At 35.2% G+C, this 16,522-nt stretch overlaps 1 protein-coding gene across 1 annotated transcript in view; it reads right to left on the bottom strand.

Annotated features, from left to right (window-relative positions):
* LOC306863145 (fibronectin type III domain-containing protein 3B-like) overlaps positions 1-16,522 on the bottom strand; it is a 66,444-nt gene that overhangs the window by 15,165 nt on the left and 34,757 nt on the right. Inside the window, exons 5-19 of the mRNA XM_079406349.1 lie at positions 16,502-16,522; positions 15,944-16,225; positions 12,901-12,959; positions 10,142-10,290; positions 9,802-9,861; positions 9,274-9,412; positions 8,603-8,656; positions 7,902-8,026; positions 5,974-6,148; positions 4,823-4,909; positions 3,405-3,540; positions 3,234-3,305; positions 2,492-2,610; positions 2,276-2,381; positions 29-207 (exon numbers count right to left, since the gene is read on the bottom strand). The exon at positions 16,502-16,522 is cut by the window's right edge and continues 211 nt beyond it. Of these exons, the coding sequence (XP_079262475.1) occupies positions 29-207; positions 2,276-2,381; positions 2,492-2,610; positions 3,234-3,305; positions 3,405-3,540; positions 4,823-4,909; positions 5,974-6,148; positions 7,902-8,026; positions 8,603-8,656; positions 9,274-9,412; positions 9,802-9,861; positions 10,142-10,290; positions 12,901-12,959; positions 15,944-16,225; positions 16,502-16,522 (1,763 nt within the window). The remainder of the gene's footprint in view (positions 1-28; positions 208-2,275; positions 2,382-2,491; positions 2,611-3,233; positions 3,306-3,404; positions 3,541-4,822; positions 4,910-5,973; positions 6,149-7,901; positions 8,027-8,602; positions 8,657-9,273; positions 9,413-9,801; positions 9,862-10,141; positions 10,291-12,900; positions 12,960-15,943; positions 16,226-16,501) is intronic.

The raw sequence follows: 16,522 nt of genomic DNA on the forward strand, positions 1-16,522 counted from the left end.
AGCTGATCATGCATGCAGGATGACTTACCCCTGCACTGTTGGATGCACGAACTTGGAACCTGTAGGTGGTGCCAGGGAGCAAATTACCCACAGTGCACTCTGCTTTGGATCCACAGTACACCTCCGTTGGCTCCGAACCCTCCTCCATTGCACACATTTCCAAGCTAAACTCCACATTTTCACTCTCTTCACCACACAAAGAACCATCTGGAGAAACAAAGAATGATGGGTAAATGTGAGAAACAGAGATGGAACAATAAGCAATCATTTAAAAGTGGATAATCCATCACTCCAGTCCAGTATACATGATCGCACCATTAGGACTGTTTCACACATCCTGAGTGGCAATTTTAACCTTTTTCCTCTGAATTCTGAGTTTATATCTCGCAATTCTGGTTCTTGTTTCCACCTCAGAATAAATGTAATTGCGACTTTTTATCTCATTTTCAGGATTTTTTTTTAAACAATTGCAAGATATTGATATAATATATATAACTGAGAGATAAAAGCATGCAATTCTGAGATGAAAAGTCTAAATTGTGAGAGACCCATAGGGAGTTCCATAGGGAGGTGAGTTAAGGAAGAGGTAAGTGAAATAATAACAAGAACATTATTATTATTATTATTATTAATTCAAACAATTGTGATTCTAGGAGGTGAGTTAGCGAGAGGATAATTATAATTTTATGAATCATTATTATGAGCAATTGTTAAAATGTTATATTGCAATAAAATTAATAATAATAATTATTATTATTATTGTTATAATTATTATTAGTAATATTAATTAAATTGTATTACAATTAAAATATAGCTCATTATAACACTTTTTAAGATTGACATGGGAGGTGAGCTGAAAAGAAGCATTTTATTAATTATTATTAATAATTCAAAAAAGCCTAGCCTACACTGAAAAACATCAAAAAATGTAATTATTATTATTATCAAACAATTGTGATCTAGTAGGTAAGAAAGCAAAAGGATCATTATAATTTTATTAATTATTATTATGATCAATTGCTAAAATTGTATATTGCAATAATAATAATAATAATAATTAATTAAATTGTATTACAATTCAAAATATTAATATGAAAATGGCTCATAATAATACTTTTTAAAAAATTGACGGCAGGTGAGCTGAAAAGAAGCATTTTATTAATTATTTAAAAAAAGCCTTTTTTGTAAAAGTGAAAGTGATATACAACCAAGTATGGTGACCCATACTCGGAATTCGTGCTCTGCATTTAACCCATCCAACGTGCACACACACAGCAGTGAACACACACACACACCGTGGAGCAGTTGGGGGTTTGGTGCCTTGCTCAAGGGCACCTCAGTCGTGGTATTGAGGGTGGAGAGAGCGCTGGACATTCACTCCGACCTCCTACAATTCCTGCCGGCCGGAGACTCGAACTCTCAACCCTTCGATTACGAGTCCGACTCACTAACCATTAGGCCACGACTTACCCGCAAAACAGAGCCACTGTTTTGTTGCAACAGCGCTGTTGGTGTGAATCCACAATGCACTCCTCCAGTCGTTACGCTCACGTGCCCCAGACACAGACTTTATGATGACCTCAGAAGACATCCATCTGCCACCAACCTCTTCAAACCAAAACACATTCTCAGTCCTCTCTACAACCTGCGGCTAACTGGCTACAGGAAGGAACCAATCAATTGCAGTGATGGAGAACATGCAGGAAAGCTCACGCCCGCTGTCCGAGCGGCACGGAGCTCTGAGAGTCAGTGTGGACGGCTGAAATCAGCACTGCTATTTCACAGTTATTTATAGACCGTGTTCAGCCTCTTAAATGAGCCCACCTTCACTCAAAAACAGTGAGTCAGGAGTATAATCTCTAACAAACAAGTGCATTTCATCTCTGGTTCCCTCAAAAACATGCACACAACAAACCTACACACTAAATAGGGTTATGTAATGCATGGACGACACAAAAAAAAAGTAGGTGCAAAGTTTTCAGTTGGTCCAGGTGCATTCTGGGTAAATTGAACTTTAGACTTCAATAGAGTTCCATAACTATAAATCCTCTGAATACTTCACCTGTTGACCTGATACCAGACATATTTAATCTAAAAGCAGCCAAGTGTCCTTCAGCTTCCTTTGAACTGCACTTCGAATTGAGTGATTTGTTGAATAGGGTCATAAATGTCAGTCTATAAGGAAAAAACCTCTTGTGCCACAAATGCAAAGCCATTTTTAAACAACCAGTTCTCAAAGAGAATAGAAGGGTATAAAGAAAAATAACAGCCTCACCCCACTGCAAGGTCATCTCTTTGTGTTTGACAGTACCCACGATACTTGGGGGTTGACAGCGGCCAGGGGGCGGGATATAAGTGCGCACCGTCAAGTCATCTGAGCACTGCACAACCAATACATTGAGTAAACACAATAAGTACACTGAGAATCAGCATGTTTTATTACATGAATCAGCTTGGAAATCAGTAAATTAACTTGGAAATGTTCTTAGACCTGGCTTTGGCCGCCCACATTCACACAGCTGAGTCTCAGGGAGTAGCTTGTTGCTGGTTTTCGATCCTCACACAAATGTTTCCTCTCTGGTCCTCTATAGAGAGTCGCCCACTGCCTCTCTGAACAGACACAGATTAATTAAACAGTAATCTCACTGAACCTGTCAGGAACATACAGTATTAGAGGCATATTTCACATCAAAATCAAAAGAAAAAAAAACCCAAACTATACTGTTGAAAGAAAATGACTATTCGTTCAAAAGTTTGTGGTCAGTCATTTTTTTAAATTTATTTTAGAAATCAATACTTTTAGCAAGGATGCATTAAATCATTGTCACATAAAATTCTAATTCAAACAAATGCTTTTTTGGGGCTTTCTACCAGTTTCCACAAAGATATTAAAAATAAAGATATTTCTGCATTATTTTCTTGATAATTAAGCATATTTTCCCCTTAATTTTGCCATAACCATAAAGAAAAGTACATTTTAAAAAGTAAAATAAAAAAGTTGACTTTTTTTCACACCATTTATACATCATCATGTTTTGTTTTATGTGACAATACAAAAAAATAATAATGATAAATAATAATGGCCCTAAAATATAAAACATTAAAATAAATAATAATGGTTGTAAAATATTTCTACAAAATATTTTTTTACCCCACTTATTTACTTTTCAGGGTGAAATATTTGAGGGGTTTTCATACTGTTAAAACTTTTATTAGGAAACCTTCAGAAATACCTTCCGAATTCCCTTCTGATATCTCCAAGACATACGTTAAGTCTCTAGATCCACCATCATCTTGTGGAGGTTCTGATTTAATTGTAAAAAAAAAAAAAAACAGTAACGATTAGAATGTGATGATAAACGGACAATAAAACTTTTTGAAATGCAAAATGCCGAATTTCCTACCCCACGTCACACAGAAGCTGTGATATGTGACAGCGTTTACTGCAGGATTCACAGGGGGTCCGGGTCTGTCTGGGGTCGTCTTACACACAAGCAAAGAGCTAGGTGCACTGCGCCACTCGCCACTACAAGTGATGAGCTGTAGGGGGCGAAGGAGATAGGTGAAGCATATAGCCATACAACTACTTCTGCAGCATAGTATATACAAAAAATTGGGGTCAGTAAGATTTGTTTTTAAAGAAATTAATAATTCATTCAACTGGACACATCAAATTGACCAAAAGTGGCAGAAAAGACAATTACAAAAGAGTTTTATTACAAATAAATGCTGCTCTTTTGAACTTTATATTCATTAAGGAATCCTGAAAAAATAAATGCATTATGATTTTCACAAATGCATTAAGAAAAACAACTGTTTTCAACATTGATAATAATAAGAAGACTGGCGTAATGAAGCTGAAAATTCAGCTTTGCCACTGAAGGAATAAATTATATTTAGAAATATATTAAAACAGAAAACAGTTATTTTAAATTGTAATCAAGTTTTACAATAATCACCATACTTTTGATCAAATAAATACAGCCTTGGAGAGACTTCTTTCAAAAACATTTAAAAAAATCTTGCCAACCCTAAATTTTGTATTACTGCATGCAATACTGTATCCCACAATAAAATGTTCTTTTCTTTTCTTTTCCCTTTTCTAGTGTGATTAATTAACTGGAAGTAAAAAATTGTGTTTTTTGACTTATGATTTGAATGGACAGCCAAATTATTAATGATTAGAAATGCAGAAGAACTACATCTATTTTTAAACTGCACGGATTCTTCAGGATTCTAGTGTTCCATTCCAAGCACCTTTGAGAGGGCAGAGTGACCTCAGACGATATCAATGAAAAGCAGATACCCAAGGTGGCGTTTGAAGATTTCAGGAGACACTTTTGTGTACTAGACAACATGACTTTTGCGTCCCAATCACCTGAAGCATCACAGGGAGCGATATTTAAATCCTCTCAGAAGTGTCTTTCTTCCACTGATAATGCCAACGCAGTATTCCCGGCCTTCTCAGAGATTAGACTAAAAGCCTTTAACACACACCACCACGGGAAATCAATTCACCTTCCCCCAACAACTGCTGGATCTGAGAAACAGCTCCAGGTTAGCGGAGAAACTAAAGTTCATTAGATTATCACTAATTGCCTTATTAGTGAAGAAGGAAATGAGGAAGCAAAGGTGCTTTGGGAACATGTGCTTTTCTAGAGCTCTAGTTAAACACTAGTATGGATGGTTTGTTTGTGTATGAGAACAAAAGGAAGCAGCACCTGTAAATCAAAATAATGCATAAATATAATAAATAAAAGCCTTAGGCTTAATGGCTTTGGGCTCCCGTACCATTAACATCCTGAATCTGAGCTTCACTCACCCTGAATTTGTACTGTGTGTTCCTTCTTAGGGACTCCACCTTACGGTTCAGCTCCAGACCGCTGTAAACTGCCTGGAAGTCCAGTCCCTGACAAAAACACATCATCATCATCATTAGGTGCCAGGAAGTGAAGTATGGAACACTTATTCCCAGTTTTGCTCTAGAGGCTGTCTAAATCATTGTCTTGCACTTGTAAATACTTCACTGAGGCTGACAAACAGATGGAAGTGAGGAATTGTGTCAGTTCTGTGCCACAAGTGAAAATCAAAAAGAATAATGTGCAATTTTTTGGACAAATAGTTCTGTCCTAAACTTGAATTTGCTCCGCCTCTGAAACAAACCTTTTTTTTTGGATTACATCACCAATGCCTCTTATTTTTCATTACCTTCGCTACAATCTGGCAATTAACACTGTTTTTAATGATCCAACCACTTGCTGATGAATTAAATTAGTTTCACTCAGTAATGTGCTCCATTACAGATGAAAAATAGGAAGTGGACATTGTTGCATGACTTTAAAGTGGGAAAATGTATAAAAATTAATATTATATTACATAATTACAAAAATCTGCCATATAAAATATATAAAAATAAACATAATATAATATGGACATGTATACATATATATATTTACATATACAGATGCATACATGATTATATTTACACATATATACAGTATATACAGTGTGTGTGTGTGTGTGTGTGTGTACATATATGTATATCATTTAAAATATAAATATAATTTAAAATGACAAAAGCATATTTCCAATCAGATTTGTGGTTTATTTTTTCATTTTGTGGTTTATTAATTTATTATAAATGGGAAGATTATACAATTACTTAAGGAGCAAGATGAAAAATAATGTGGATGACATTTCTTCAATATATTTGGATGGCGCATCAGCCTGAGGTGTGAAACACAGCAGGCATTAGTCATGGATCCTGAAGAGCTCTGACAACTGTGGGCAAGGGCAATTAACTAACCAGTAAAAACAGCTAAGAGATATGACATCCAGTGTATAACACTGAAAAAAAATCAGTGTATCATAATCATAATATTTTGGTAGATATTATGACAACAGAAAGCCATAACTCTTGCACAAGGGCTCAGGAGAATTATGGGATGGGGACGTTAGGGGTGAGTTCAACACCTTGGTCTCATCCTGCATCTCCAGGGTGTATGTGACGACTTCCTCAGTGCTGCAGCTGTTTGGTCGTGTCCACTCCAGTGTAACCCAGGACGGACCTGCCTGTACCAGCCGCGGAGGTAAGGACGTCTGCGGGAGACTTCCTGTGGTGTTGAAGACGACTTCTGCGCTGAATCCACTGCAGAGAAAAACATTATATTCGTAAACAGTAATAAATCCCATCCTTTCCCATCCTATAAAGATTATACGACATATCTGAGTATCATCAAAGCGTGTGAGAAGCACAAAGTTATAAATAGTTTGGACTTTCTCCCCCAGCACTCACAGCCGCCACTCACAGTGAGTAGTGAGGAGAATTTTCTCATTTACCGCACCATTAAACACTAAAACACTACAGGGCCAAAATTCTATTAAACTGTGTACAACTAAAAGCACATAGGCTGCTGGGTTATATTTATAAATATTGACTTTTTGCAGTAAATCATAAAACAATTTAAAACACAATATTTCACCTACACCTCAAAAATAAGTACTATGGCGATATCTTGAAATGGTAAACTTATCTCAGTATCTTAAAATGATATAACTAAAATAAATATTATATTCATTTACCATGATGTTTTGATGGTAATCCAAGGTACTTAAAAAATAACAGTATTATCTTGCTAAAATAATCAAATAAAATAATAGGTTACATTGTTTTAAGTTGACACTGTTACAGTGTAATAACAAAAATAAGTACTTCGTAATATTAATTAACCACATGTATTTTCTGTAGGGTTAGGGTTTGGCTTTAGGGTTAGTTACTTGTAATTATGCATACTTCAGTGTTATTACGATAGTAAGCACATGTAACATGTAACTATGTCACCTTAAAACAGGGGTGGGGAACGTTGATCCTGGAGGGCCACTCTCCTGCAGAGTTTAGCTCCAACCCCGAAAAACCCTAGGAAAAAAAACTCTAACTGCATCCTGAAGACCTTGATTAGCTGGTTTAGGTGTGTTTGATTAGGGTTTGAGCTAAACTCTGCAGGGACACCGGCTCCCCAGGATCACCGTTCTCCACCCCTGCCATAAAACAAAGTGTTAAATTAGTGCTGTCAAGCGATTAATCGCGATTCTAAGCGAATATTATTTACTTATTTACTCACGCTCGTCTGCCGCTTTAAATTCTCGAGCTCATGACAGCAGGATGGATTCTGATTGGGTGTCAGTGTTTGTATCATTCATCAGCTGTAAAAACCGTTCTGAAATTGATTCCAATTATATCGTTTCTCTGTGCCTTTATCGTTATAGCTGTGGTGTGGACTCTGCTATTCTTTAATATTGCGATGATTTTTAGAACTATCTTTATCGTTATCCTTATAGTTATCGTGCTTGGTGTGAACGGGCCTTTACTGAGAAAAATATTATTAATAATTACAAAGGGGGTCACATCTGAATATTTTCTGTAAAAAGCTAGATATGCATTAATATTAATTTGTTGCTTTGCCTGTTTTTTATGTGCATGATGCGTCCTGCGATTTAAAGATCTTTTAGTAAAGCGATGCTATTCTGATGCTTTTGTTTGGTTCTCTTGTTTGAATTTGCAGCGCACCACATCTGCCTATTACATCAATCCACATTGCTGCTGAAAGCTTTAAACTACAAGCTGTCTGAGAGTTGATTAACTGATTAACAGTTGAAAACATCCGTTAGAAATGTAGAAAAGTAATCAAAAAGTAAATGTGATCAGTTAAATTACTTTAATAAAGTAATTGAAATAGTTACACTACTTATTAGATTTTAAATAGGGTAACTTGTAATCTGTAACCTATTACATTTCCAAAATAACCTTCCCAACACTGGATATATTACTGGTTATAATTTAATTAAACTTGTTTTTTTTGGTTTTTTTAATCTGTTTTTGTAGGAGACAGACATAAACAAACCTGGTGCCAATATCATTTAGTGCTGCCATTCGAAACGTGTACCCGACAGCAGGGCACAACCTTATTACTTTGCAGTGTCGCTGGTGTCCAACATAACATTCACGGAAAATGCTGTTTTTCTTCCCCTGGAAAAGAAACAAGAATAAAGCGACAGTGAGAAATGACAAATAGGATGACAAGAACAACACAAATCTCTATAAACATGGAGAAAAGGACATCGACTGACTCGCGCTGCGTCAGAACAGAACACTCTTTACATGAAAAGAACAACAACAAGAACAAAATTGCTGCTGGAAGCTGTGCTAATTGTCACAACAGCCGGAGCCGGTATTTAATTAAGGTTAAATGCAGAGGTATTCTGAATGGATTCTGTGGGGAAGAAGGGCTGCCAGCCTCTTCAGACACTTCTGGAGCCGCACAGCCACAGATGAGTTTTAATGTACTCTTAAAGAGCCAGAAAAGCTTTGGGTAAATTAAAATAACTGATATGATAACTGACAGACTATGGTGTAAAGCGGAACAGTCGGTTAAAGCCTCAGTCGCCACAGGAACAACAGCTCATGCCATGGGGAAGGGGAAAAAAACATCACAGCCAAAAAGGAAGGCAAATAATAGAGAGGAAATTAGAGAAAAAGTCAAATCAACTGAATAGATGGCACACACAGGATATAGCCAAATTAATATAGAGAGGTGATGCATACCTCATCCCATTCTAGAACATAATTGGTTATTTTTGAGCCGTTGTCCGCAGGGGGCTGAAATAAAAATGAAATAAATAAATAAATAAAAAATCATATATACACTTCCAATCAAAAGATTGTCATTAAGCTTTTAAAAAAAAATGTTTTAGTCTTTTATGCTCACCAATGCTGCATTTATTTAATAAAAAACAAAGTATAAACAGTAATGTTGTGAAATATTGTTACAATTTAAAACAGCTGTTTTCTATTGAAATATATTTTAAAATGAATGCAACAATTTAAATATTATGCGTCCTTGCTCAATAAAAGTATTAATTTCTTTTTTTTGTTTTTTAATCCCTTAAGACTTTTATTTAAAAAAAAGAAGTAAATCCATCATTACTAAGAACACTAAGCAAAAATAAATATTTTTATAATTCATTATTATACAATGTGTGACTATTGCAGGAGGTGATGCATTACAATGATTTTACTAAAATTAAGGGTTTTTTTCTTGGCATGAAGAAATGCGGAATGTTCAATTAATAACTGCATTAATTATCAATAAATTATCAAAAACTAATTTTAGTAAACTATATTACCAAGCAGTACAGTTTGACCCTAAGATATATGAATGGTTGTAGAAACTCTGCACAATAATACAAAATACAATGCAATTAAGCCATACATACCTTCCACTGTAATGTGAGAGAGCTCTTTGTGCGATGGGACAGTCTTGGTGGTAGAGGGGTATCAGGAGGGGCACTGTGGGTAGTGAAGGCCCTCGCATCCGAACTGGGACCCTTTACTGAGTTACACACTGTGCTTACTCTGTAAAACACACATGGTGAGAATTTCCCAATGAGTAGTTCAAGAGTATTTTGGAAAATCTGCTATAGTCATTTGAAATGAATCATTTAGCAATAACAATGTATTTGAATACTGTATCCAATGTAGTTACAAGCACAAGAACACACTGTGCCAGTATTGTGCTGTTTAATGTAAGTGTTCAGATGCAGAAAATTCTCATATTTAAGTACAAATAAATTTTTTAGCATATATCATCTTTGATTTAGTCATGGTAATAGGATATCAGGGCATTCATCTCTCTTCAGCACTCAAAGTGGTCAGCTAATGGAGCACTTCACCTCATTTGTGAGTCGCTTTGGTTAAAAGTGTGTGCTTAATGAATAAATGCAAATGTGAAACACTACTCTTACCTGACGTGATAGTCTGTGGCTGGTCTGAGGTCAGTAAGGGTGTACTTGAGCTCCTCACCACTGAAATAGAGACAGACTGAGAGTGAAAGTCTGTTTGTGGGAGTAGATGGGTGAAACATTCTTTAAAACCTCCTTCAGCTTTCCAGTCAATTCATAATAGCCTGTATGCTTTGCTTCAGGGACCAAAAAAAAAGGCAAAGCTGCAGACTTACAAGAGGATTTTTTCCTAACAGCATGGGGAAGAATGTTATGTAACTATACTAATGATTGAAAACAAATAGCTTTAGTGATTCAGAATACATACATCAATAAAATTATTAATCTAAACAGAGGCCCTTACCTATACACAACCTTGTATTTCCCATCTCGGCCCTTGTCCTTATCCATGAGCTGGAGCTCGTAACTACAGGAAGGGACCCGTCCAGATGATCCCGATACAGAAACGGATGTCCATGACACAAGCGCGGAGCGGGACTGAACATTAGACACCTGAGGGCCCAAAATAAAGACAGATTCAAGTTTTATTACAAAACATAACTGCCTGAAATTTAACCTCCAAATATAAAAGTAAATATTTAAATAATATTTTATTTGAATAATATAATATTAATATTTGAAATAATATTTTATTTCAATAATATTTTCTCTCTATCTATCTATCTATCTATCTATCTATCTATCTATCTATCTATCTATCTATCTATCTATCTATCTATCACTTATTAAAAATATAATATTTTATGTAGTATATTTTTTAGAAATATTCTAAATATTCTTGCAAATTGTATTTGCGATACAATGTTTTTTTAACAATATTACTGAAAATATTTGAAGATTTATTCATTTCTTTTTAATCAGCCTATATTAAAAGCTGTACAACAAGAGTGACAGTCCAAAGAGAAGATTAACAGTTCAAAATAAAGTGAGACAACTGAAAGGCAGGCCTACTTGAATTGTAATTTCCAATTATTTATGATGTCTGGTACATCAATAAATCTAGACAGCTGTAAATAGTACTTAATTCGGGTGCCAAGGCTACTGCAGGCTCATCTTCAGTGAATGAAGCATAAGTCAGAGCACCCTGCAGCTGACGTCCTCCACGGTTGCTCAAAGCAGAGAGCGACTGCTCATTCACAAAACAAAAACATCTGTGTCTGAAGAGGCTTCAGTCACGGCAAACCAGACTATTTATCAGACACTTGCTGTTTTGCATTCAACCAAGTGATTTAGTATTAGTAAAGAATGAAAGCAAGCGTTATAAAGAGTATCTTCACAAACATCTAAGCATCGGCTGCATCAGTAAACTTATCATCTTGATAATACACACCCCAAAAAAAAAAAAAAAATAAATTATGTTCAGTTACTCAATCTATGCTAAATATATAATATAAAATATGTACAAAATACGTTAAAATAAATACATATCTAAAAAAAGTAATAATATATTATCTAAAAAAATAATAATAAAAATGTTTATACTGTATAATATAATAATAATTCTCTTAAAAGATATATCAAAATTACTTGATAACATGCCTCAAACATTCTCCATGAAAAACATTACTTACATTTTCTCAGAGAACTCAAATATAAAACATTTTCTTTTTAACATTCACTCCTGTCAGTTGTTTACTTCAATTTGCTTTATTATATTTTCTACAGTGCATTTCCACAGGGGTCAAATTGACATTAAACTGAAAACATTACTATACTATATTAGGTCAGAGGAACATAATTAAAGGCAATTATGACTATTATTTTTACACAAAAAGGGGGTTAAAATAGATGAACAAAAATGTACTGGATAGCATAACATTCACCCATATGGCATCTACGCCACTGATTTAAGACCTTATATCAGAAATAACGGCACTTTTCTGAGCCATTTTTGCAATTACTTATAACTAACTGCTCCCAAGGTGGATATATGCCACCAGTTTTCATAATTCATCACAAATATGAACATGTTTAAGTAACATCTGAAAACCAGAACATGTCCAAATGCTTTTTAATCTTTATTTTGAACAGTGCATCTACTGTTTTACAATTTGTAACTTAACAAAACCTTCTTTTTGTGTTCTTTATTTAAACTAAAGCAATCTAATGATAATATATTTTCAATGTATATTCTTTAATAATCAATATATTCTCTATATTCTTTTTTGGTCTCCTGTATGTCAATATCACATTTTAAACATTAAACACATATATAACATGCGTTCCCACTCAAAGAAAGAGACAAAGATTATGAAACTGGTAGCAGAGATGAGAAAAACATATTGATGTGACCAATCAATGAACCGTTAAACCATTCATTAACAGCTGCTGCCCCCTCGTGAACGGAAACGGAAATGCTTCATTCTGACCATCTCTAAACAATTACAATCCTCAGGAGTCCTTATGTGGTTGCCAAGTGCAGAGTGGGTTTTAACACATTATTGTGAGGTTTCTAGGGTGTTCTGGATGGTTGCTAGAAGGTTGCCAAGTCATCTATGATAATGCACCCTTTTTTTCCAGGCCATATCCTGGCCAACATTTCCAATGTTTTTCTACACTCCTCATACATTATACTGTATGAGTGTGCATTTGCATTGCTTTGATCATTCTCTGTAGATCCCACCTTCTCGCACGCCACGATTGGTGGATTATGTATAATACCTGCACGCTATTGGTTAAACTATTTTTCAGTCATTACCTTCCACAAATAAGAAAAAAAGGATGGTCACCCTACTCTATGATAATCTGATCCCTAGACTCAAGTTTATATGATTTCCCTAACCAATTTTATTGTCCACCATGCAATAATCACACGTCTGTTTGGAAAAGAAACAATAACTCTCCTTAACAAGCCTGCGGGATTTGAGGTGTCATTCAAACAATGTTTAAAATAGTTTAAAACTTAGCATTTGTTGTTTGTTTATATCCCTAATGCAAAAAAAAAAAAGTCATGTAATGCTTTCCTAATAATAGAATATTTAAGGTGGAGCAATAATCCTGCAGGACAAATAAAACAATAACTGGCAACATTGGTGGTTTTTGATTCACTGAACCGTCTGCGGAAAGGAGATTTGCGAGATGACATGATTTAAAATCGCTCACCTGCGGCTTGTCCATTCCTGATGGCACAGCCTGAACTCGTCTCATGTCCACATCGTGATCTGCACAGAAAACACATTAAATGTAGCCATCCGTCTCCTATCAGTCATAATTCAGAATGTGTGTGTGTCTGTAGTATCTTCATGCTTGTTTGCATTGAGAGAGAAATACAGAGAACATAAATTCAGTATCTCCAGACAGAGACACAGATCTCAGGCGATAGAGACGTCCTGATGGATGGGGCTGTCGGATTGGGCCTGAGCCGGGTCGGAAAGTGTCTGTCGGGGAATGAGACTCTTACGGGCCCGAGGGGCTCCTGCAATGAGTCATCACTGCGAAGAACTCATGGCAACATGACCCCACACTGACCTCCATGGTTTTCCCCCAATAAGATGTTGTTGGGATTGAGAGATAGAGGATGTTTTCAGTGGATTCTTTATTTTATTAGAGGAAGGGGGAAAAGAGTTGAAAAATGAGAGATTCCACTCCATGTATGGATTAAAAACAGGTCAACGTGATCTTGAATTACTCATTGGATTGTTGGAAAACAATTTTGATAAGTAAAGTGATCTTACAAACTACATTTCAGTAGAAAACTGATAAATGTCACACATTTTTGTAATAGAGTACTTTGCATGTTTACCAGTGGAAGCCTGTTAAAATAAATAAATAAAAAGCTAATTCTGCTAACTTTTTCTCATAATTGGAACTATTTCAAAATTGACGTTCTATTTAACAAAAAAAAAATATTCTAAATTGTAATGATATTTTCTCAATATTTATTAAAATAAAATAATAAATTACAGTGTTGTTTTGTTTCATTGGTGGTATTAAATGTAAAAAATAACTGTTTAAAATAATTTGGAAAGAAAATTATTTAGTAGACAGACATGCATTAAACTGATATATAGCATCCATATACTGTTACAAAATATATATATTTTTTAATTTCAAATAAATGCATAATTTAATCAATTAATCAAAGAAAAAAAACAACGTATTCAACATTGATAATAATAATAAATGTTTTTTGAGCAGCAAATCAGCATATTAGAATGATTTCTGAGGGATCATGTGACACTGAAGACTGGAATAATGATGCTGACAATTCAGCTTTGCAATCACAGAAATAAATTACATTTAAAATATATTAAAATAGAAAATAGTCATTTTAAACTTTAAAAAGTATTTCACAATATTACTCTTTTTACAGTATTTGTTTTAATAAAATAAATGCAGCCTTGGTGAGCATAAGAGACTTCTTTCAAAAACATCTAACAAATCTCACAGACACCTAATTTTTGATCTGTAGTGTAACTAGCTCATTTTTCAAAAGCATAGCTAGACTTGCTTTAACTAGTTTAAATTATGAGTAGTTTGTTGACAAGCCACAGCAAAGTCCTGAATACCGCTGGAGACTGAAGACCAAGTCTAAACGTCTGATGTCATGCATTTCACCCAGATCTGAGCATCTTCTCAGACATTCTCCACAGGAACAGCTCGTCATCTTGTCTCTTGATTTAATTTGCCGTGCCTTTTCCCTGTGCATTTTAACACGGCCCAGCCTTGTGCTGTCATTTCAGACAGGAAGAGATCTGCGTCTCATTATGCACTGTGGTTTCGCCACAGACAGATTACAGACACACACTCTCTCTCGCTCTATAACACACACAGACACAGAGGCATGGGAACCAAAGGTTCACAAAAACAAAGACCACGGTAAGATAAGACAAAGAACAAAGAGGAAAACAGCGAGATTGAGTGAGCTGTTTTCAAAGGAATGATGAAAGAAAAGGAAACGATGATACAGAGAATTATGGAATCTACTGCATCTCATGCAACATGTGTTCCACATTCATCCACCATCTGATCCCAGTACAGCTACATCCCATTTTGGAATCCTTGGCTATGTTGAATTCTTCAAGCTCACTGTAACTTATATACTTGGAACAAATACTGTGTACTAAGACTGGTAATCAAGACTTGGTTCTTCCTTACAGCTAAATAAATGCTGCAGTGAAGACAATGGAGAAAGACTGAGCAACACAAAATAAAACTATAAAAAGACACAACCGTTGTCACCAGCATAGTATGATTCAACAAATGACTCCTTAAGCTCATTATTTTTTTTAAATCAGTCAGAAAATTGAGTTAAAGCCTAAACATGAATTATAGCATCATCATTCGTTTTTTTGTAATAAATGACACCAAATAAAAATAAGAAGCATTTCAATATTTTACCAAAATATAAAAAAAATATTTTTTGATTAAAAAATATTATTGATTAATCAAGTTCTGACCTTTTAGTTTTATCAAATAAGCCAAGAAGGAAAATTATAAATAATTATATAAATAAGGAATAATTATATTTTTTGGAGAAACGCATATGGTAAAACAATTCTCATATTATGATTTGGTGCTTTTTATTTTTATTATCTGTATTGGGAACAGTTGTGCTTCTTTAGTGTTTTTTTGCAGGATTCATTGATGAATCATTGATTAGTTCCAAAGAACAGCATTTATAAGAAATAGAAATATTATTGACCCCAAACATTTGAACGGTACTGCACAACTATATACTCCAGCAGCAGTAATAGTACTTTAGTATGATATTCCCAGCCCATTTCAATAAAGTGACTGACTATATTGCACCAGTAGTGGGCACTCTTCTACATTCACACTTGCTTCCTGCATGATCCACTGTTTTTCCAATGTGTATGTGTGTCACACTAAGAGTAAGTGCTGACACTGATATAACAGCTCAGAAACAAAGGCATAGAGGCAAGGACCCATAAAGCGTCATGGAAATAAAACTTTAAAGTCAACAGATGTGGACAAGATTGCTGACTCATCTCAACAGAGTCAGCAGCTCTGATTGCTTTTATTTGAGTCCAGCTGACACTGGAAATATTCTATTTATTTATTTTTTGTTTAGTTTTTTTGCTCTCAGCTGTTACCACATGTATGAAAATACAACAGAGACATGAGAACAAAATCAGCAAGATGCGTCTTAAATTAGGGGTGCTTTAAATTTGACTTAGCTCACCCTGTGGCTCGGTGTCTGAGTGTTTGGGGCTTCCTCTGGCTCTTCGATCTGGCCTCTTGTTGCCAGGGCTTCCTCCTCCTCCTCCTCCAGGGCTGCTGTGGTTCTTGCCATAGCCGTTAGCGGTGGTGGTGCAGGCCGTGTTGTTCTTGTAGCTGTTGGACAGCGGGCTGGTCACCTGACTTAGACTTGTACGCTCCACCGGCTGTTTGAGCTTCTTGGGTGGAGGTTTACAGTACTCCTCATGACCCATGAAAGTGGAGACGTTATACAGCGGGATGATCTCTGAGATGAGACAAAGATCGTAATTACACTATGGAAAGTAGAAAGCAAATGCGATGCATATACATGAGCACAAAAAATGTTAAACAAAGCAACATACATTTATGTAAAACATAACTACTGATATACTTTATACTGTATTTTACAATTTAGTTTACAAAATTCAATATACAATATATATTCTAGTCTACAAAAGTGTTTTAAGCAGTGTTGTGTATACATAAGCACAATAATGAATAAGACCAGGACCTTTAGTCTAAAGTGGACTATGAAGCTTACCTTCCGGATAGATGGGTGGCA

Source organism: Barbus barbus (genome assembly GCF_936440315.1).
Source record: "Barbus barbus genome assembly, chromosome: 44".
Classification (NCBI taxonomy): domain Eukaryota; kingdom Metazoa; phylum Chordata; class Actinopteri; order Cypriniformes; family Cyprinidae; genus Barbus; species Barbus barbus.